At 62.0% G+C, this 21,231-nt stretch overlaps 1 protein-coding gene across 1 annotated transcript in view; it reads left to right on the top strand.

Moving 5' to 3' along the window:
- The window catches only part of ADAMTS13 (ADAM metallopeptidase with thrombospondin type 1 motif 13), a 33,006-nt gene that overhangs the window by 9,302 nt on the left and 2,473 nt on the right, over nt 1-21,231 (top strand). The window contains exons 7-28 of the mRNA XM_070378703.1: nt 1,538-1,684; nt 1,960-2,122; nt 2,888-2,992; nt 3,695-3,846; nt 3,932-3,995; nt 6,290-6,419; nt 6,877-7,025; nt 7,353-7,473; nt 7,920-8,000; nt 8,849-9,030; nt 10,977-11,109; nt 11,193-11,322; nt 11,829-12,011; nt 12,924-13,101; nt 13,703-13,823; nt 15,243-15,372; nt 15,488-15,667; nt 16,395-16,577; nt 18,620-18,824; nt 19,566-19,872; nt 20,360-20,506; nt 20,840-21,016. Of these exons, the coding sequence (XP_070234804.1) occupies nt 1,538-1,684; nt 1,960-2,122; nt 2,888-2,992; nt 3,695-3,846; nt 3,932-3,995; nt 6,290-6,419; nt 6,877-7,025; nt 7,353-7,473; nt 7,920-8,000; nt 8,849-9,030; nt 10,977-11,109; nt 11,193-11,322; nt 11,829-12,011; nt 12,924-13,101; nt 13,703-13,823; nt 15,243-15,372; nt 15,488-15,667; nt 16,395-16,577; nt 18,620-18,824; nt 19,566-19,872; nt 20,360-20,506; nt 20,840-21,016 (3,368 nt within the window). The remainder of the gene's footprint in view (nt 1-1,537; nt 1,685-1,959; nt 2,123-2,887; nt 2,993-3,694; nt 3,847-3,931; nt 3,996-6,289; nt 6,420-6,876; nt 7,026-7,352; nt 7,474-7,919; nt 8,001-8,848; nt 9,031-10,976; nt 11,110-11,192; nt 11,323-11,828; nt 12,012-12,923; nt 13,102-13,702; nt 13,824-15,242; nt 15,373-15,487; nt 15,668-16,394; nt 16,578-18,619; nt 18,825-19,565; nt 19,873-20,359; nt 20,507-20,839; nt 21,017-21,231) is intronic.

The following is a 21,231-nucleotide window of genomic DNA, read 5'->3' as shown; positions in this document are numbered from 1 at the left end:
CCACCAGGGAAGCCAAGTTAACCTTTTTATATAAGAATATATCCCAAACGTTTCTCTCAAATGTTCTTTTACAATATATGTTGATTTTTTTTTGGTATGCACGTATTTTACTCAATCCATTCCCCAGTGTTAGACTTAGGTTATTTTCAGACTTTTCCTCGTATGACTGTTACACGCTCTTTGGGCAACTCTGTGCTCCTCTGTCAGAGAAGGCAATGGCACCCCACTCCAGTACTCTTGCCTGGAGAATCCCATGGACGGAGGAGCCTGGTGGGCTGCAGTCCATGGGGGTCGCTAAGACTTGGACACAACGGAGCGACTTCACTCTCACTTTTCACTGTCACGCATTGGAGAAGGCAGTGGCAACCCACTCCAGTGTTCTTGCCTGGAGAGTCCCAGGGACGGGGAAGCCTGGTGGGCACCGTCTGTGGGGCCGCACAGGGTCAGACACGACTGAGCGACTTCACTCTCACTTTTCACTTTCACGCACTGGAGAAGGCGATGGCAGCCCACTCCAGTGTTCTTGCCTGGAGAGTCCCAGGGACGGGGAAGCCTGGCGGGCTGCTGTCTGTGGGGCCGCAGAGCTGGACACGACTGAAGGGGAGCCTGGGGGCCGCCGTGCTCGGGGTCGCTGAGTCAGACACGACTGAGCAACGCAGCAGCAGCGCGCTCCTCTGTGTTGTCTACCAAGAGTGGGGGGCGTCTTGCTTTTTTGATTTTTAGTCTTTTCATTATGAAAGCAAATACCTGCTTCCTATGAAAATTCAAGTAGTACCGGAGACTCCTAAAGTGGAAAGTGAGTGCCTAACTTCCTCACCCACCAGTCCCCAGCTCCCACATGCTGCCTGTTAGCCTCCTGCCAGCGTGGAGGAGTTCCCATCTCCGCCCCCCCCAGGACAAGGCTGGGCTCCTACCCACAGCCACCACTTTTACCCCAGTTCTCTGCATCTCTGCCTGACTTCTCCCCCAGCCCAGCCATCACAATTCCTCCATCTATCTTTTTTGTAAAAAATATTTATTTATTCATTTATTTAGTTGCATGGGCTCTTAGGTGCCCCCCACCCCCCACCATGTGTAACCTCAGTTCCCCTGTGCTGGGGACCAACCCTCCACTGCATTGGAAAATGAATAATTCTCAACCACTGGACTGCTAGGGCAGTCCCTCCTCCATCTATCTTGTTGGGAGAAACAAACAGGAATTGAAAACCGTTGCCTTCCATTGGGAGCAGAAACCCTGGCCAGAGGCCCACCTTTCCACTTCTCCAGAATGCAGTGTTTTTCCTGTGTTCACCCCACCGATGCACCCCAGGTCAAGAAGGCAAACAGCACCAGGGCCTCAACGGCCCTCCCTGGAGCGCCGTCCTCCCAGATTTCAAACCCCGTGAAGAGTGTGGCCTGCACGTTTCTAAAGCCTTTAGATGTGTATCGGCTAAAAGAGGCCAGAGCCACCTGGGCGACGAGAGCGCTGGGCCGAGGGAGTCGAGGGTGGGTGGGTTACTCAGGGTCAACGCCGCCCTCAGAGCCGCCTCCTCCGCAGCTTCGGCCTGGAGCACGATGGCGTGCCGGGCAGCGGCTGCGGGCCCAGCGGCCACGTGATGGCCTCGGACGGCGCGGCGCCCGCCCTCGCCCTCGGGGGCCCGGCGTGGTCCCCCTGCAGCCGCCGGCAGCTGCTGAGTCTGCTCAGGTAGCCGCGCCCCCGCCCCGCCCCTCCCTACGCCCGCATCTGGCTCCGCGCGCCCCGCTCCTCCGCCCCGGCCCAGCCCTCCAGCGGCCCTCCGCTCGTGTCCGCTCCCGTCGCGGCCCCAGTCCACCTCTCCTTGGGCTCGCGGCCCGTCTCGGGGCACCCCTCCATCTCGGCCTTGCTCGCCCTCACCTCCGGTGCCCACCCGTCCATCCCGCCCCCTCCCGGGGTCCCCCACCCGGGGTCCACCCCCGGCCTGAACCGCGGCCTTGTCGCAGCGCAGGACGGGCGCGCTGCTTGTGGGACCCTCCGGGGCCGCTGTCCGGGCCCGCGGGGCAGCCTCCCGAGGTGCAGCCCGGCCTCTACTACGGCGCAGACGAGCAGTGCCGCGTCGCCTTCGGCCCCACGGCGGTCGCCTGCACCTTCCGCGGGGAGCACCTGGTGAGTCCGGCCGTGGGGGACGCGCCCCGCCACCCGCCCCTCCGCACCAGGGCCTCCCTCTGCCCGCTCATGCCCCCACCGCCCTTCTCCGCCCTCCTGCCCACTGGCCCAGACCCTCAGATGCCTCTGGAAATTCTGTTTCTGAACAAGGGCCCTTAGGTTTTCCTTCTGAGGAAGCCCCACAAATTATGTAGAGCTGCCTCTGATAGAGCCCCTGAGCCCATGGACCTTGATCCTGCACAGGTGGTTACCAACAGCTTCCAACCCTATGGGAGCTGGAGGGCTTCCTGGAGGAAGTGACCTCCAAGCCCAAAGTGCAGTGGGAGGGGAGCTGGAGGAGGCAGGTACCCTAAAGACAGACTTCCTCCCTGGGCTGCAGAGGACTTGCAGGCACTTTTGCCTCTGTGAGCCCCTTCCTACTTACAAAATACTTGGAATTACGCTTAGTGTTTTCATAAAATATGTGATATTACAGGTGTTGTTATAAACACAAGTATATTAATGCTATATATTAGGACATTCTATTTGATCTAAAAGACCATCTTTTTTTTCTTCCGATTTTAAAAGAAATGAAGACACTTTTGTGGGCCCTGGCCACTGTTCCTGTTCCCGATAAAGGGGTCAGCCAGGCCCCCCTCTCCACGCTCCACTGCCCAGGGTGCTGGCTGTGTCACTGTCCCGTGGTCTGGGAGGGACAGGTGCAGCTGGGCACTGACCCCACGGGCCCTGGGGGCCCCTCAGCTGGCCATCTGTCCCCCCTCTTAGGACATGTGCCAGGCTCTCTCCTGCCACACAGACCCCCTGGACCCAAGCAGCTGTAGCCGCCTGCTTATTCCTCTCCTGGATGGGACAGAGTGTGGCGTGGGGAAGGTCAGTGGGGAGTCAGCAGGGCATGTGCGTGCATGTGTGTGTGTGTGTGTGGACACACACGTGCGTACTCACACGTGCTCACCCAGACCTGCACCCTGCAGCCCTCCTCCTGGGGTGGGAGACAGCAGGACCTCAGTAAAAGGGGGCAGAGGGTCCTGGCGCTGTCCTGGGTGTGCTGTTCAGGAGAGGTAGGCAGCCCAGTGCTTGCCCCACCCCCTCTGCAGGTGGCTTTATTCCAGGCTTACGGGACCCTTGCGACTCTGCTGGAGCAGGCGAGGGTCCAGGGTCCCCCTCTTGACCTCCTCACTCCCCCCAGAGAGCACAGTATACTTGGGGATGCCTGCTCCCAGGCCCGGTGTGGTGGCCTGTGGACAGGGGTGTGTTGTCAGCGGCCTCTCGCTGGGAGGGGCAGGGCTTCTCGTGACCGCTCGGCCATGGGCCTCTGTGTGCCCTGCCCTGGTCACCTGTCCTGCGGCTCCCCTGCGTGTCCCCTCTGCCTTGTGTGGCCAGAACCTTCCTGCAGTCCCTGCACTGCGGGCAGGTGTCGGCTGTCCTGTTTAGCATTGGTGGAGGTTGCAAGTGTGTGTGTGTGTGTGTGTGTGTATGGGGGTTACCCTGTGCGTGCGGGCATGCCCTGGGTGTGGGTGCCTGTGGGTGTGGGGGGCCCTGGGTGCAGAACACGGTCCCATCCGTCTCTTGCAGTGGTGCTCCAAGGGTCACTGCCGCTCGCTGGCGGAGCTGGCCCCCGTGGGGGTGGTGCACGGGCACTGGTCTGGCTGGGGGCCCGCCAGTCCTTGCTCCCGCTCCTGTGGAGGCGGCGTGATTACCAGGAGACGGCGGTGCAACAACCCCAGGTACTGCGTGGAGGTGGCCGCTCCGTGCTCCCTGGCTCGGGGCCCTGGGTCCCCTCTCACCCCGTCGTCTTGTGGGCATTTTCAGACCTGCCTTTGGGGGACGCACGTGCGTAGGTTCTGACCTCCAGGCCGAGATGTGCAACACCCAGGTAGGCCTGCTTCCTTGGGCAGGGGAGGGGCTTCGGTCAGAGGTGGCACTGGCCTGGAGGAGCCCAAGGGTCAGGATGGCTGTGATCTGTGGTTCACACGGGGCACGTTCGAGAGCAAAAGTGGTTTTATTGATACCTTCCCCTTATAGCTCAGTTGGTAAAGAATCTGCCTGCAATGCAGGAGAGCCTGGTTCGATTCCTGGGTTGGGAAGATCCGCTGGAGAAGGGATAGGCTACCCACTCCAGCATTCTTAGACTTCCCTTGTGGCTCAGCTGGTAAAGAATCTGCCTGCAATGCGGCAGACCTGGGTTTGATCCCTGGGTTGGGAAGATCCCATGGAGGAGGGCATGGCAACCCACTCCAGTATTCTGGCCTGGAGAATTCCATGGACTGTATAGTCCATGGGGTCGCAAAGGGTCAGACACAACTGAGCGACTTTCACTTTCTGGACCACAGCACACAGCCCAGGCCTGTCCGACCACTGAAAGCAGCCCCCGCCCCCAGAGTGTCCCCCTCCTTACCCGGATGGCACTGCCCTGCACTGAGAACACCTCTCCTTCCCACAGCCAAGCCGGATACGGGGAGAGCATGGGTGATTTTTTTAGTTATGAGTTCAGGTGACTTTGACACCCATAACGTCAACCATGTGAAATTCTGCGGTTCAGTGTTATCTCGCACCTTCACAGCACCGTGCGACCACCACCTTTTTCTGGTTCCAAACGGTTCCCGTCACCCCAGAGCAAACCCCAGCTCATTAAACAGCCACTCCCCTGCCGCCTCCCCCCGGTCCCTGCCGGTCACCAATCCACTTTCTAGCTCTGGGGGTTTACCTGCGCTGGACATCTCATCTAAGGGGAATCATACCGCGCGTGGCTTTCTGCATCTGGCGTCTTCCACTCGGCGCGTGGTATTTTCATGTGTAGCATGCCTTAGAACTCCACTCCTTCTCGTGGCTGAATAATGCTCCACGGGACCGCATTTTGCTCGCGCCTTCATCCGTGGTCCATTTGTCGATACATTTGGGCTGTTTCTGTCTTCGGTTGTTGCGAGTAGCACTGCTACGAGTGTGTGTGTACGTGGCCTTATTTGAGCACCAGGTTTTCACTCTTTGGGGTGTACACCTAAAAGCCAAATTGCTGGATCACACGGTAATTCTACATTTAACTCCTTGAGAACCTCCAAGCCATTTCTCATGGCAGCTGAACTGTTGGCCTTCCCACCAGGAATGTGCGAGGGTTCCGACGTCTCCACATCCCCTCCAGCACTTACTTGTGTTTCCCACGAGGCCATCATAGAGGGTGTGGAGAGACTCCCCTGGCCTTGACTTAAGATCTGCACGTGGTGAGACCTTCCCTGCCCGCCTTTCCCAGGCGGACTCAGCAGGCCCACTCCGATTGTTTTCCTCAGACTCCAGTGCAGAGCAGGCCAGGACGCAGCCCGCCTCAGCACCAGCTTCTTGTGCAAAGGCCCTTTGCTCTCGACTCCTCTGACTTTTCCAATACTGATACCTGCACAGACATAGTTCAGTTCAGTTCAGTTGCTCAGTCGTGTCCAACTCTTGCGACCCCTTGGACTGCAGTACGCCAGGCCTCCCTGTCCATCACCAACTCCCAGAGTTCACTCAGACTCATCTCCATTGAGTCAGTGATGCCATCCAACCATCTCATCCTCTGTCTCCCCTCCTCCTTCAATCTTTCCCAGCATCAGGGTCTTTTCCAATGAGTCAGCTCTTCGCATTAGGTGGCCAAAGTATTGGAGTTTCACTTCAACATCAGTCCTTCCAATGAACACCCAGGACTGATCTCCTTTAGGATGGACTGGTTGGATCTCCTTGCAGTCCAAGGGACTCTCAAGAGTCTTCTCCAACACCACAGTTCAAAAGCATCAGTTCTTTGGTGCTCACCTTTCTTTATAGTCCAACTCTCACATCCATACATGACCGCTGGAAAAACCACAGCTCTGGCTAGACGTAGCACAGATGTAGTGGATCCACATAAACGGGGCCTCCCTTCTGCTGAGCTCTCTGCCTGGCTTTCTTTCCTCTTCGTTGCCTGGGGCAGGCCCTGCCCTGTGTCCTCTCAGACTCTTGTAGAATCCTCCTGTCAGCAGAGGAAGGTTCTCGACACCGCACTCTCCAGGGCAGGGAACTGAGGTGCAGCCAGGAGCCAGGCTCAAACCCGAGTTTTCATCTTCCCGCTGCAGGGGCCCTTGCTGTCTCCCGGGGGTGAGGGTTCCCTCCCCGAGCCCCCTGCCCTGGCCCCTCCTGTGCCCGTCCTCCACCTCCTCCATCCAGGCCTGCGAGAAGACCCAGCTGGAGTTCATGTCTGAGCAGTGTGCGCAGACGGACAGCGAGCCCCTGCGCCTCTCCCCAGGGGGCAGCACCGCCTTCTACCGTTGGGGGACCGCAGAGCAGTACAGCGAAGGTGGGCCCAGGTTGGGGGGCCAGGCCCAAGACCCTGGGCGGGGAGCGTCACTAGGGGAGGCCCGGCATCACTCTGATGCTGTTTCGAGCAGGCTCAGGCTCTGTGTCTCACCGAGCATCCCACCCGCCCCGGCTCAGCCCCTTGCCGGCAGGTCAGCCCTGACCCCTCCTCCCTGAGTCTCCATCTCCCGTCTGTCAAACGGAGATAGGAGGCGTAGCGTGATGCTGGAAAAGCACTCGGCTCACAAGTCGGCCCACTCATCACATGGTGATGTGATTACTGCCTCGGGAGGCGGGGCAGGTGGGAAGTAAAACCCGCGCCGACCCCAAATGCAAAGAGCCCAGTGAGATGGCGCTTGGGGGTCAGTGAGAGCCCACTTGGATCCAGCTTCGCAGAGTCTCTGTCCCCGGCTCCCTGCACCCTCCCTCCGGGCTCCTTGTCTTTTGCTTCTCCCCAGGGAACGCCCTGTGCAGACACGTATGCCGGGCCGTCGGCGAGAGTTTCATGGTGCGGCGTGGGGACCGTTTCCTGGACGGCACGCGCTGTGTGCCGGGCGACCCTCAGGAGGACGGGGCCCTGAGGCTGTGCGTGTCAGGCAGCTGCAGGGTAGGCGTGTGTGCGCGGTAGAGTGCCCTTCTACCCTCTGTGGCCCCGAGGGTTCTCCCCAGAGAAGCCAGGGCATGAAGGGGCCTTCGAGGGGGTCAAGTCTGGGGGTGCAGCCCCCACGAAGCTGCAGCAGAGTCTGTGCTGGGTGATGCTGGGGAACAGGTCGAGCTTGGAGTCAAGAGCCTTGCCATGACCTGGGGCAAGTCATGTAAGCTCACCTCCTACACCAGAAACGGCAGAAACAGCCAGTTTGGTTGTGCGAACCTCAAAGGCCAGCCCTGTCCGAAGACACCGCCGGGGCCTCACCTGCCACTTTCCTCTGCACAGACGTTTGGCTGTGATGGCAGGATGGACTCCGGGCAGGTGCGGGACGTGTGCCAGGTGTGCGGCGGGGACAACAGCACGTGCCAGCCACAGAGCGGCTCCTTCACGGCCGGAAGGGCCAGAGGTAGGGCCTCCCTGGGGCGAAGGGCCCGGCTCCCCCCAGCCTCCAGGAGAACGCGCCAGCCCAGAGCCCGGTGCCCTCTGCCTAGGTGGTGGGGCTGCGTGCTCTCTTGGCCCTCGGCCCTCCCAGTGGGTCTCAGCCTCCCCAGGAGGCTCAGGTCGGTGATGCGGTGGCCCATCACTCACGGTTGCTCTCAGCACCTGTGACGCAGAAGAACACAGACGTGGGATGGCTGAGGTGGGCTGTTCTCGCCTCTCCTGCTGGAGGCATCTGAGCATGAGGGATGCTATGCTTGGAAAATCCTTGACTTTGATCTATTTATGTAAGAAGTCAGGTCTCTTGCAAAGTCGGTCGAGGAGCTAAGTCCCACCTCCCTCTGGCGCCAACACTTCCTCTTTCTGACTGTGACCTCAGCGACCTGAGACCACCCCTCCTCTGCTTCCTCCTAGAGTACGTCACGTTCCTGACCGTCACCCCCAACCTCACCAGCATCTACATCATCAACCGCAGGCCTCTCTTCACACACCTGGGTGAGCTGGCCAGACCGAGAAGTCTGAGGGCACAGCCCCGAGGTGTCCTCCCTTCCGATGCCACCTGCAAGTTTGAGGGTCCCTCAAATGCCCTCAGTTGGGGGATTCACCAGGTGGACCCCCAGAACTCTGAGAGCTGTTAAACTCACAGTTACGGCTTATTACAAGGGGGCAGCCAAAGGAAGAGATGCTTAGGGTGGTGTCAGGGAGGGCTCTATGTCCAGCCTCGAGAGCAACCACACATGCAGTGTGCTGCCAACCCTGGGAGCTCTCCTGAGCTCAGTGCCCGGGTGTCATGGGGACTTCCTTATGTCGATGAGGTTGAGGGACTGATTGATCGCTGCCCGGACCATTCCGTTCTCAGTCTCCAGCTTGGCTGAGGCTTGGTGACTCAAAGCCCCCACCCTAAATCACATATTTGACCTTTCACCCTAAACAAAGACGGATCAGGTCAGGCACAGGGCGCTGGTCAGACCCGTCTCTGGGGAAGGCCGACCTCTCTACACCGTGGGTGCCCTTTGAATCTGGGTTGGGGTGCTCACCCTGAGGTCCTTGTGCCTGCCCTTGGTGAGGGAGCAGGTCCACAGTGCTCCCCGGGCTCCGGGAAGAGGCACAGAGTAACGGTGTGGGGAAGCCTCCGTCGGTCAGACACCCTGTGCGTGGGGCGCCAGGAAGGTCTGCTCCCGGGAGAGTGGGGGGCCCTGGGGCGGGCGTGGCAGGTGAAGCCCTGGACGGTGCATCCTGCCGGCACAGTTGTCCCCTCTCCCTAACAGGGCCGTCTGTGGGAGGGGGAGGTTCTGGCTCCCAGGGTGGGGGGCCCTGCAGTGCTGACGGCCCCTCGCCCACAGCAGTGAGGGTGCGTGGCCGCTACGTCGTGGCCGGAAACGGGAGCGCGTCTGCCAGCACCAGCTACCCCTCCCTCCTGGAGGACAACCGCGTGGAGTACAGGGTCACCCTGAGTGAGGACCGGCTGCCCCGCCGGGAGGAGATCCGCATCCGGGGCCCCACCCGGGACGACGTGGAGATCCAGGTGACCACAGGGCCTCTGCCGGGGTCGGCCTGTCCATCAGCTCAGACCCACACCTGCTCCTTCAGCAGCCACTGCAGGGCTGGGGTCCCACTCAGAGCCCACCAGAGCCCCTGGAGTCCTGAGAGCGGCTCAGAGGGAGAGCCCTGCAGAGGGACCGGGGGCTTCCAGGAAGGGGCCTTGCAGCTGAGGCTGCGGGCAAGCAGGGCGGGGAGAGTCTTGGGGGACCAGGGCCTGCAGTGGAGAGGCGCTCAGGGGCGGGGAGCAAGGGGGCCCTCCGGTGAGGAGGCTGCTGGAGGCCTGGGCAGACCTTGAGGGGCCTTGCTGGCCGCATGAGGGGTTTGAGCTCCCTCCTGGGGGCCTGGGGAGCTGCTGGGGGTCCCTGTGCAGGTGCAGTGGGGGTTGGGCTGTGTCAGACCCGCCGACGGAGGCCGTGGGCCTCTAGACAGCTGGGGGTCCGGGCCGACGCCCGGGTTAGAGGCCCCCGTGGGGTCTGTCGTCCCAACAGGAGGAGCAGAATCAGCCAAAGAAAGGGGAGCATGGTGATACAGGGGTCAAGAGCCCGGTTAGGGGCTCAGCCCAGGGTTCAGCCCTGGCTCCACAGAAACTTGGGGTGGACGCTTAACCTTTCCAAGCCTCGGTTTCCCCCATCTGCGGAACAAAACTAAGCACGCCGAGATAAAGTGATGGTGAAGATTCGTCTATTTTTTCCCCAAAATCCTGCACAGTAGGCACTTGGCCGAGCGTCGGCACCCCCCACGTGCACGTGGAGAGCAGTCCTACCTCCTGGGGTCACGGGCAGGCCCGGGAGTGGACGCGAGCGTGCGCCAGGCAGTGTTGGCCGCAGGCCCCGCCCAGGGCAGCTCGGCGTGGGTGTGGGTCTTGCTGTCTCTCTGGGGCGGACGGAGCCCAGGCTGTGTCTGCGCGGGTCCTTCCCGCTGGGACCTGGCCTGCGAGCGGCCCGTGCGTGCTTTGCTGAGGAAGGTGCTTATGGGGCTGGACAGAAAGCAGTGGAGGGTGAAGTAGCCCCGGAGAACCTCTGGGGGTGGGCCGAGTGTCGACAGCCCCTGACTTGGTCTAGCAGCCAACCCCCTGCTCCCACAGCTGGGGAGGCAGCGGGGCTCCCCCTAGAAGGCCAGGCCAGAGCGAGCCCCCGGGGAGCGGTTAACCCCTTCCCTGCCTCCCCATGTGGCCTGCCTAGCTCAGCCCCCTCCCCACCCCAGGAGCCTACTTCCAAACGCTGGCTGTCGAGCAGTTCTCTTGGCATCCTTTGCAGCGCGGATAGAAACACAGATTCCCAGGCCGCATTCAGGGCCTCTGACCTAGGACCTGCTGGTGACAGTGGGGGGTGGTGTGTGTGCCGAGAACACGCGTGTTAGCAGAGGGCTGTGACGGGTGGGGGCAGGTGCTGGGACCAGGAGCCTCCTCCTGGCCTCTGCCCACCAGGCTGGCCCCTCCCGGGACCTGGGGACCTTTCTGCAGTACAGACAGCCCAGTCTCCCCACTGGACCCTCTTCCTTAACCCGCTGTGTCCTCAGGGCCGAGCCCACGCTGCCAGGCCCCCTCCAGAGCCCCAGATGCGGCCCGTCCCTGCCCTTCCCACGGCCTTACTCATGCTGCAGAAGCCAGAGCTGTGGGCTTCTCACCCCGGGCTTGGCCTGGAAGGCCCCTTCCGCGGCCTCCTCCAGCTGTCCACCCTGCTCAGCCTCCTCGGGGCCCTTCTCTGTGCTCCCTGGCCCCCTGTGCACACCCGTCGCTGTGCCTGGCTGCAGCCCACCCTCCCCCAGCCACCATGAGCTCCCGGAGCCGGGGGCACTGTCCTGGCTGCTACGTGTGGCGTGAGCTCAGCATCAGCGGTGGTTTGCTGAGTGAAAGAACGTAAGCGGGAGGAGGGCAGGGCGGGAGGCTTCCTGAAGGAGGCGGCCGTGACAGCCCCCCTCTCCCGGCAGGTTTACAGGCGCTACGGCGAGGAGTACGGCAGCCCCGCCCGCCCCGACATCACCTTCACCTACTTCCAGCCCGAGCGGCAGGCCTGGGCTTGGGCCCCGGTGCGGGGGCCCTGCTCCGTGAGCTGCGGGGCAGGTGGGGCCCGGGGCGGGGCTCGCCTGGAAGCCTGGCATGCCACCCGCCCCGTGGAGGTGGCCCAGCCCCCTGTTCCCCTCCAGGGCTGCGCCAGGTGACCTACAGGTGTCAGGACCAGTCCAGGAGCGAGTGGGTGGAGGCTGCCCGCTGTGCAGGGAGCCGGCCCCCCGCGGCGTGGTCAGAGACCTGCACCCCCGGGCCCTGCCCCCCGCAGTGAGTGCTGGCTGTGGCCCGCCTGGGGGTGGGGTGGCTCAGGGGCCCTCGCAGCACAGCTGGCAGGGTCTGGGCGAGTCCTTGATCGGCCCTGGCAGTGTCCCCAGGTGGCAGGTGAAGACACCGAGACTCGGGCAGACCCGAGTGGCTGGTCAGCCTGGTGTGACCTGCTGCCCCCATCTATGGGTAGCTCGCTCCCTCTCTGAGCTCAGGCGCCCACTGCTCGGGGAGAGGACCACCCTGCCTGCGAGAGTTGTGGTGTTGGCTTGGGGAGGGACCACAGCCCGGTGGGAGCACGATGCTAGGAGCAAGGTGGTCCGTGTTGAGTGGGGGGAGGGGGCAGCCAGCCGCTGGCGCTTTCAAACAGATGTCCTTAGGCTCAGGTGCGGCTCAGGGACACCTGGAGAGCGTCTAGGTCCCTGAAGGGACCCTGAGCCCTGCCCTGGCCAGGGAAGTGATCTGACGGGTCAGACGGATCTGTTCGGATGCCCTGTTCCTCTCCTCAGCTGGGAGGCTGGAGACTTCGGCCCCTGCAGCGCCTCGTGTGGGGGTGGCCTGCGGGAGCGAGAGGTGCGCTGCGTGGAGGCCCGGGGCGGCCTGCTGAGGACCGTTCCCCGCTCCCGGTGCAGAGCGCTGGCCCCGCAGCCGGCGGCCGTGGACACCTGCAATTCCCAGCCCTGCCCCCAGAGGTGAGCACGGGGTGGGCAGGGCCCCCCAAGGCCAGATCCGGGCAGAGCCTCCCTGGTGGGGCTCGTCCCTGCACTGAGCCCTTCCCTTTTGGGGTGTCCCCTCTTCCCGAGGCCTCTGGCCAGCCCCTGCCACCCTCCCACCCAGGAGGCCCTGGACTGGCCAGTCCCGTCTCTTTGAACTTTTTTTCGAACTCGTGAGGACAGAGCAAACGCACAGATGTCCAGCCACAGACGTCACTCTGTCGCTGCTGTTGTCCACCCCGCAGCGTTCCAGCTGACAGAGGCTTATCAGTCTGATTTGCCGCTAGCCGTCTGGGGCACCCAAGCCAGTCCCCTCCCTCTCTGGGTCCCAGATTTGTCACCTGGGCAGCGGGGAGGGGAGTGGCCTGGGCGCTGGTGGTCCGCGGGTGGCCCTGGGCACCCTCCCTGTCCCCCGCATGCCGTGTGACCGTGGCAGACACAGCAGTCACTGCTCTCTCCTGCTGAGGGCTGAGCCTGCCCTGGGATCCTCTCCACACAGCACTCCAGGCCGCCTCTAGCTCTCAGGGCCGGCGTAGGAGGCGCATTTGCTGCCCCTGAGCTGGCGAGCTGCCTGCATCTGGCACGTGCCTCCCAGCACCGCTGGGTCTAGGTCGCGCGGAGCCACGCTCTTCTCTGGTTGGGGACCCGCCTTTGCCTCTGGAAGGCGGGAGCGTCAGGGCTAGTCTCTGCACCCTGGGTGCCAAGTGGAGGCCCGCAGCTGTTCAGCCAGGCCTCAGGGAAAGGCTCCTGGCCTTGCCTCTTTGTGGGGGACCCTCTGTGGGCTCTTGGAGACTGGGGAGCAGGTTCACCGCCTCTCTATGCCAGGACCTGGATTGCACGACCGCCCGAAGGCAGAGGCAGAGCCTGACGGCTGTCGTGTCCTGTCCTCAGGGAAACAGACGCGTGCTCGTCGGCCTGTGGCGCAGACCCGGCCGTGCAAAACACGACGTGTGTGCCGGGGTCAGATGGCACGGGGCTGTTGGTGACTGCTGGGCCCTGCTCTGCAGACGAGAAGCCGCCTGCCTCAGAGCCCTGTGTCGAGGCGACATGTCCTCCCGGCTGGGACCAGGTGAGCGTCCTGGGAGAAGGGGGAGCTCTGGTTACACTGGCCTCCTGGCCAGAGCGGGAAGACCTCCCTCGTGCAGGGCTGCTGTCCCCGGGAGGCCCCTGGGCAGAGGGCAGACTTCGATGCAGAGCTCAGGGTGCTGGGACGCCCCCTCCCCACTGGCGAGCAGCCTGAAGCGTCCAGAGCCTGATAAGATGGTGGCACTTTGCTGCCAGGCTCCCACCGGCGTCCATGGGCTCAAGCTGGGAGGCGTTGCTTTCAGACAAGCATGCCAGCCCATGCCCCCGACTTCCCTGGGCTGTGGCAGTGGGGAGGGGACTTCAGGGCCAGGCGTGCCTGCTGATCTGGCTCCCAAGGCCCAGCACCGCCTGCCCCACGGTGACTGCTCAGGCTGGTGTAGAGACCAGTGTGGGGCATGAAGTCACTGCCGGAGCCAGGAAGCCAGCTTCCCGGGAAAGCAGCCGTGGGTGGGTGGCCTTTGGGTGCTGGTGACCACTTCCTTTCTCTCCTGAAGGGGTGTGCTGGGTGGGAGTGGAGGGCCAGGTGCCCGGGGGTCTGGAGGTGGGAGGCCCAGACCCACCAGCTCGGTGCCTGGCCCCTGCAGCTGGACGTCCGGCCCCCGGGGCGGGAGGCTGCGTCCCCAGCGGGCGGCCCCGGGCTGGAGGCACTTGCCGCGCACGTGTGGACACCCCTGGCGGGGCCCTGCTCTGTCTCCTGTGGTCAAGGTGAGGCCCCGGTGCTCCTGAGGGTCGGCTAACTCGAGAATAGTGTTTGAGGTGGCATACACAAGGACATGACGTTATAAGCAAGGAGACTGGGGCCAGCCAAGCACAGCAACCATGCGAACGTGCTTGTTGATTGGCTGGAAGGTAGGAAGTGATCATAAAATCCAGCCGTGCTGGGACCCAGGAGCTTATTCTTCAGGTCTAAGGAAGGCCCCAAACTTAGCTCTGAGCTTTCTGGTGGCCAATCCAGAGAAGCAAAAATTAATGTTAAGATACAGAGTGTTTTAAACTGAAAACCCTGGGAATGCCCTGGTGGGCCAGTGGGTAGGACTCACTGCTGTGGCCCAAGTTCAACCCCTGGTCAGGGAACTAAGATCCTGCAAGCTGCGAGGCAAGGCTGAAAATAACTAACCAACCTAAAACCCTAATCACTTGCTCAGCTAAACCCCAGGGTACTTAGAATTGAGGCCAGAGATTTCTTTTGTGGATACTCCTAAAGGAGAGATTCAAGGACACGGCCCTAATAACATCTTGGTGGTAGACACAGTAAAGGGTTTTAATGTAGCAACTCTTACAATGCCCCTCAATAAAAAGATCAGCCACCATTTCTGAGTGCCTACTATGTGCCAAGCACTTTCTGTGTGTGCGTGCATGCTCATTCGCTCAGTCATGTCCAACCCTTTGTGACCCCATGGACTGTAGCCCACCAGGCTCCTCTGTCCATGGAATTTCCCAGGTTAAGAATCCTGGAGTGGGTTAGCATTTCCTTCTCCCTGGGATCTTCCTGACCCAGGGAACGAACCCGTGTCTCTTGTGACTCCTGCATTGACAGGCAGATTCTTTACCACTGAGCCACCTGGGAAGCCCATCAAGCACTGTCTAGTCTCCTGGAAAAATCTTGATAAATATCCCTCCACATCAGGCACCATTAGATGAAAAAACTGAGCCTCAGAGAGGTTAAGTCACTTGTCCAAGGTCACACAGCTGGTAGGTGGCAGAAAGTGAAAGTCGCTCAGTCGTGTCTGACTCTTTGCGACCCCATGGACTATACAGTCCATGGAATTCTCTAGGCAGAATACTGGAGTGGGTAGCCTTTCCCTTCTCCAGGGGACCTTCCCAACCCAGGGATAGAACCCCGGTCTCCCGCATCGCAGGCGGATTCTTTATCAGCTGAACCACGAGGGAAGCCCAAGAACACTGGAGTGGGTAGCCTATCCCTTCTCCAGGGGATCTTCCCAATGCAGGGATAGAACCGGGATCTCCTGCATTGCAGGCAGATTCTTTACCAACTGAGCTCTGAGGGAAGCCGGACTCAAATCCAGGGAGGCCTCATCTGCTAGAGCTGTCCAGAGATTGGGGCTCCCATGGTCCTCGCTGACCCCCTTCTCGGGGTGCGGGGTTCCTCCTTCCTCCCCGCAGGCCTGGTGGAACTGCGTTTTGTGTGCGTGGACACTGCCCTCAGGACACCCGTCCGGGAAGAGCTGTGTGACCTGGCAAGCAAGCCCGGGAGCCGGCGGGAGGCCTGCCAGGCTGCCCCGTGCCCGGCCAGGTGAGTCTGAGGGAGGGAGGCCGTGCAGAGCTGCAGCAGTCTGGGTGCCCCCGGGAGGAAGGCGCTCCACCCTGGCTGCGGCTCCCTACGGAACACTGGCCTTCCCTCCCTGCAGGTGGGAGACCCGAGCCTTGGCACCGTGCCCGGTGACCTGTGGAGGCGGGCAGGTGCCACTGGCTGTTCGCTGTGTGAGGATGGACCAAGGCCGCCTCGTCTCCCTGCCTCACTCCAAGTGCTGGCCCATGCCCCGGCCTAGGCCCCTGGAGGACTGCAGCCCGGAGCCCTGCCCTGCCAGGTGGGCCCCTCCCTAAGGAGGCAGGTGGTCCTAGGCAAGCATCCTTGCAGGGTGGCATCATCACCTCCCATTAGCTCCTAAGTCTTGGCATCCTCACCCGCAGGAGTGGGTCATACTGGTGCACAGAAGACTGGGGGGTAGGGCGTTTATCACACAGGGTTTGGAATGCTGTGGGCACATGCGGTTGGTGGCTCATTTTTCATCAGTTGCTCTTTACTGGGCACCTACTGTGCCCAGCTGCTGTGCTGTCACAAGGGGACCCTACCGCTAATAAGACAGAGGCATCCCCGTCTCATGGAGCAGACGCTGGGGGCTGGGGGTGGGGGACGCATGACAAAGAAGATTGATGTATGTGTGTATATGTATAATTTGATGGACGGTGTTGGTGTGATGTGGAAACACAGCGGGAAAGAAGGTTGGGAGTCCTGGGGGAGCGGGCCCGGGTGACGGTGGGTGTGGGATTCCTGTTGGAGACCGATGTCTCTGCAGGGCCCCTTGGGTGCCCTGCCCCTTCCCCCATTGCTTTTCTGGACACGTCAGCCTTCAACTTCCCCTTCTGCAAAGTGGGGTCTTCTGAATGTTCTCTGTCCACTGCGCTGAGCCTCCCAGGGGAAACGTAAAAGTGACTCCCCGGAAAGAGAACCTTTTCCAGGCCCTTTCTGGTCTGGGGTGGACGTGAGGGGAAGCCGGGCTCCCCAGGGTGCCCCCTGACTCCCGTTTGCCCCAGGTGGCGGTACAAGCTGGCCGCTTGCAGCCTGAGCTGTGGGGGAGGGGTGGCGCAGAGGATCCTGTACTGTGCCCGGGCCCACGGCGAGGACACGGACGAGGAGATCCTGCCAGACACCCAGTGCCAGGGGCTGCCCCGCCCGGAGCAACAGGAGGCCTGCAGCCCGGAGCCCTGCCCGCCCAGGTCAGCAGCCCCAGCGTGGGCAGTAGGCAGCCTGAGTGCCTAGCGTGTGCTGATGTGGGGCTGGGCCAATGGGGGTAACAGGGCGTCTTGGGGGCAACGGAAACAGGACCCCCACCTTCCTCCTGGCAGGCTGCACCCGGTGCCATTCTGGCAAACTCAGTCACTGTCAGCTCTAATGGGGGTGGGGCTGGGGGCTTCCCAGTGGAGGAGGCAGCATCTGAGCGGAGCCCGAGGGCGGTCCACCTGGGGCTCAGCACCGCTGAAGCCACGGGGACAGCACAGGTCCCGCCAGGGGGGTCCAGAGATGGATGGGAGCCCGATGGGGAAGCTCCCAGTGCTCCTGCGGCTTCCTCTTTGTATTTTGCACTTTAAATAACACAGTGCTCCTCTGTGTCACTCAAACATCCAGAAAAGAGCGTAAGTCACCCACATCCTACCGCCAGGCTTCACGGATGCTTCTGTATCTCTGTTTCCTCTGTCTCCTTCATTTTAAAGAAGTACGCCACCACAGGATGACTTCACTTACATTGAAACCTTTAAACTCATCTGTGATTTATTTGGGGGTCTGTTGCAAAGTAGGGGGCTTCCAGGGGGTGCTAGTGGTAAAGAGCCCGCCTGCCAATGCAGAAGACATAAGAGACTCAGGTTCGACCCCTGGGCTGGGAAGATCTCCTGGAGGAGGGCATGGCAACCCATTCCAGTATTCTTACCTGGAGAATCCCATGGACAGAGGAACTTGGAGGGCGACAGTCTATAGGGTCACAAAGAGTCGGACACGACTGAAGCAACTCAGCACGCGTGCAAAGTAGGGGAGCAAGCTGTTTCTCCACATCACCAGCTCGCGGCAGCGCTGGCTGCACCCCCCGCCCCTGCCACGCGCCCCCTGTATTGCACCTCACTTCTCCTGTGTGTCGGATCTGTGTGGGGCCTCCTACCAGGCTCTGTTGGCTTATTCCCCCACCTACCGCCACCCCCAAGTCAAACTGTTTTAATCGCTGTAACTTTATGATCCATTTGCTATCCACACCCGTGTCCCTTGATTTCCTTGCTCACGCTAAAACGTGCACTCCATTTATTTTTGCGCATCATATTTGAGATGATCTGGGATTTTTCAAATGGGCATTTCGTGCACACAGGAGCTCTGCTTACCCCTGGAATGTCCCTGTGGCCACCCTGGCCTCCCTTGATGTTCTGGAACATTCCAGGGGATGCTTGTGCGCCTGCCTTCCCGCTGCTCTTGTATGTGTCTCCTCAGAAATCCCTCCCCAGGCTCTGCTCAAAGTGCCATCACAGGGAGGCAGGGGGTCCCCCCGGGACACCGTCACAACGCGGGTGGGCGTGGGGCGTGCTGCTGCTGGCATATGGTGGGTGGAGGCCGGGGGTGCCCCTAAACACACCCTCCACCGTTCAGATGGCCCCACGACAAAGACCCATCCGGCCCCAAGTGGCACGAGGCGGAGACCTGTGTGTGCTCCGAGGCGCGTGGGGAGGACTTGGTCTGGTTCCCGGCCGTATCTTGGCATCTAGAACAGCGCCAAGCCCACAGAAGGCACGCGATCGGGAGGCGGCATCTCGGGTCTCAGGGCCGGGGCAGCCTAGTGTGGTGATTAGGACTCCAGGCCCCAGGGCAGCCTGCCTGGCTTCAGCCTCGGCTCTGAAATGCACCAGTCGTCATCATTTGCTGAAAGATGATAAACCACCATGGTCAGGAGTGAATGATGGGGACGGAGATCAGCTGTCCATCATCCCAGGGCACCGCTGCCCCGGCCCTGTTCTTGACCCAGCCAGCAGCTGGTGCCACGGGTGTTCTGTGACAAAGGGGACGGAAGGGGGGACCTTCTTAAGGAAACAGAGCTCTCTTTCCTGCAGAGCCTCCCCCATGCCACTCAGCCCGGTGATCAGCCAGGAGGGGCCCAGGGGCTGTGCTGCTGGACACCCCCAGGGCCTCGGAACTGGTCCTGGCTGGCCGTCCGAGAAGCCCCCCTGGGCAGTGCCACCTCTGGGGGAGCCGAGCCCCTCTCTGGGGTCTTCTCTTGCTGCAGGTGGAAAGTCACGTCCCTCGGCCCGTGCTCGGCCAGCTGTGGGCTAGGCACGGCCACACGCTCGCTGGCCTGTGTGCGGCTGGACCACGGCCAGGACACAGAGGTGGACGGGGCAGCCTGCGCAGGTCTTGTGCGGCCACAGGCCAGCATCCCTTGCATCGTCGCTGACTGTGCCTACCGGTGGCACGTCAGCGCCTGGACACAGGTAAGCGCTGCAGCTGGGGCCGGCCGGCCAGTGTGTCAGCCGAGGGTCCTCACGCATGGGGACGTGGGCAGGGGGTCGTGATCCCCTGAAAGGAGGGGGAGAGCCAGGCCTGTTAGGGCACCCAGGGACGGAAGACCTAGAGGTGTCAGGGGACAGGTAGGCCTTCAGAGGCCCCAAGGTCTGGAGACGCCCGAAGATGAAGGGCTGATAACTCCGGAAGGTGAGTAGCTGCCATCCCACGCCCAGCACCTTGCAAGGCCCTGGAGAGATGAAGGTAGACAGGGCTGGGTCCCTCCCCCTGGAGGGGCTTGCTCACAGCACGGAGGGAAGAAGAGGCGGAGCACATGGCCGCCAGCGTCAGGAGGAGCCTGGGCATCCGGGGTGGAGAGATGATCGCTTGGAAGGGGCGGTGCGGGGCGGGAAGGCAGGGTGGACACTGCACTGAGTGAGTGACGGAGGGCGGAAGGAGGAAGCCACAGGTCCTCACTCTGCAGCCTGGAGGCAGCGAGGCCTGGAGGGCCACAGTGAGAGACCCGGGTTTGAATCCATGCTCTTCCTCCCTCTGTGACCCTTGAAGGGTGACTTCTCTGAGCCTCAGTCTTCTCATCTGGAGAATGGGCACGTATGCTCGCCTCCTGCGTTGGGCAGAGATTATATCAGATCCTGCCTGGCCACTGGTCAACCACTGTGCTTGTCTCGCCCTGGCAGGGTCAGCCTCACTCTGTCCCTCTTCCCTGGCAGTGCTCCGTCTCCTGTGGGGAGGGCATCCAGCATCGGCACGACGCCTGCCTAGGACCTGGGGCCCAGGTGCCTGTGCCCGCCGACTTCTGCCAGCACCTGCCCAAGCCGGTGACCGTGCGGGGCTGCCAGGCTGGGCCCTGCGTGGGGCAGGGGATGGCCAGCCCGGCGCCCCGTGAGGAAGCCACTGCTCCAGGCCAGACCACAGCTGCCACAGCTGCGTCCCTGGAGTGGCCCCAGCCCCACACCCGCCTCCTCTCCCCAGCTCAAGGACGCCTGCCCGGGCCCCAGGAAAGCCCAGTGGAGACCAGTTAGTTTCATTCCTTCTTTCTGTGCGGGGGGGCTGCAGGAGTGGGGGCAAAGGCATCTTCACCGGGGAGAGTAAGACAGAGCTCCTCATGGGGACCTCCCAGAGAAGGGGGTGGACCTGTGACTGCAGCACTCTGGACACTGGGCTGAGCACGGCTGAACTGGAGGGGTGGGCTTGGGAGGCTGGGCCCTCTGCCTCACTGGGAAAGTGCAAGCTCACTTTTACTACCATCGGGGAGAAGAACCCGAAGGTTGAGAAGAGTCAGAAGCCCTGCCCGTGTGACCCACTGGCGCATCAGGCGTGGCTCTGTGCCTGGGGTGGTGATGCGCTGACCCACGCAGTGCCCTGCTCACCTGAGAAGGCTTCCGGTGGGGCCTGGGAGGACATGAGCCACCCCAGCTCCCAGGCTCCTCCCCTGGCCCTGCCCCGCGGGGGACGCGCTGCCTGGGAGTGCTGCTCACCCGCCGTCCTGCTGCTTGCTTGCTAGGTGTCTGTGGCCGGCAGCACCTTGGGCCAACGGGAATCATCGACATGCGAGGCACGGCGCGGCCAGACTGTGCGGTGGCCATCGGGCGGCCCCTGGGTGAAGTGGTGACTCTCCGGTTTCTGGAGGGTTCTCTCAACTGCAGTGCTGGTATGTCTGGGGCCACGGGAGCAGCTGTTGCCAGTCCCAGGGTCTGGGGGTGCCAGTGAGGGTAACTCGAGGGTGCCCCATGCCTGGGAGCATGCTCCAAGTGCCTCCCCATGTGTAATCACTACAGCCAGCTGAGGACTGGGGTGTGGCTGTCCCCATTTCACAGATGAGGAAACTGAGGCTAGAAGAGATTAATTTACACATGGAGTTCCTTAGTGTTGCATGGCCAGTAAGTGGGAGCGTCGGGACCTGAACTCAGCTGAGTCTGCCCCAGGCCACTGGGCTGCCGCTGGACTGGGGGTGCCGGGTCCTCACTGCACTGCCCCTTCCCAGGGGAGATGCTGCTGCTTTGGGGCAGGCTCGTGTGGAGGAAGATGTGCGGGAAGCCAGCCGGCATGGTTTTCAGCTCCCAAGCCAACACGCTGCTGGTGAGGCAGCGTCTTGTGCGGCCCGGAGGCGGAGTGCTGCTGCGGTATTCAAGCCAGCCTGCCCTGGGAGCCTTCCACCGAGGTACGGCGAGGCAGTGGAGCCTCCCCACCCGCCCAGAACCTGCCAGCAGGGCCAGTGCTGATGGGCTGGCGGGCCAGGCAGACAGAGGACTGAGCCATTGCTGTTCAGTTGCTCCGTTGTGCCCCACTCTCTGAGACCCCAGGGGCTGCAGCACGCCAGGCTTCCTCGTGCTTCACTGTTTCCCTGAGTGCGCTCATAACCCATGTCCACTGAGT

Source organism: Bos mutus, chromosome 11 (assembly GCF_027580195.1).
Source record: "Bos mutus isolate GX-2022 chromosome 11, NWIPB_WYAK_1.1, whole genome shotgun sequence".
Classification (NCBI taxonomy): Eukaryota; Metazoa; Chordata; class Mammalia; order Artiodactyla; family Bovidae; genus Bos; species Bos mutus.
The sequence above is the reverse complement of the archived record's forward strand: the minus strand, read 5'-3'. Positions and strand labels throughout refer to the sequence as shown.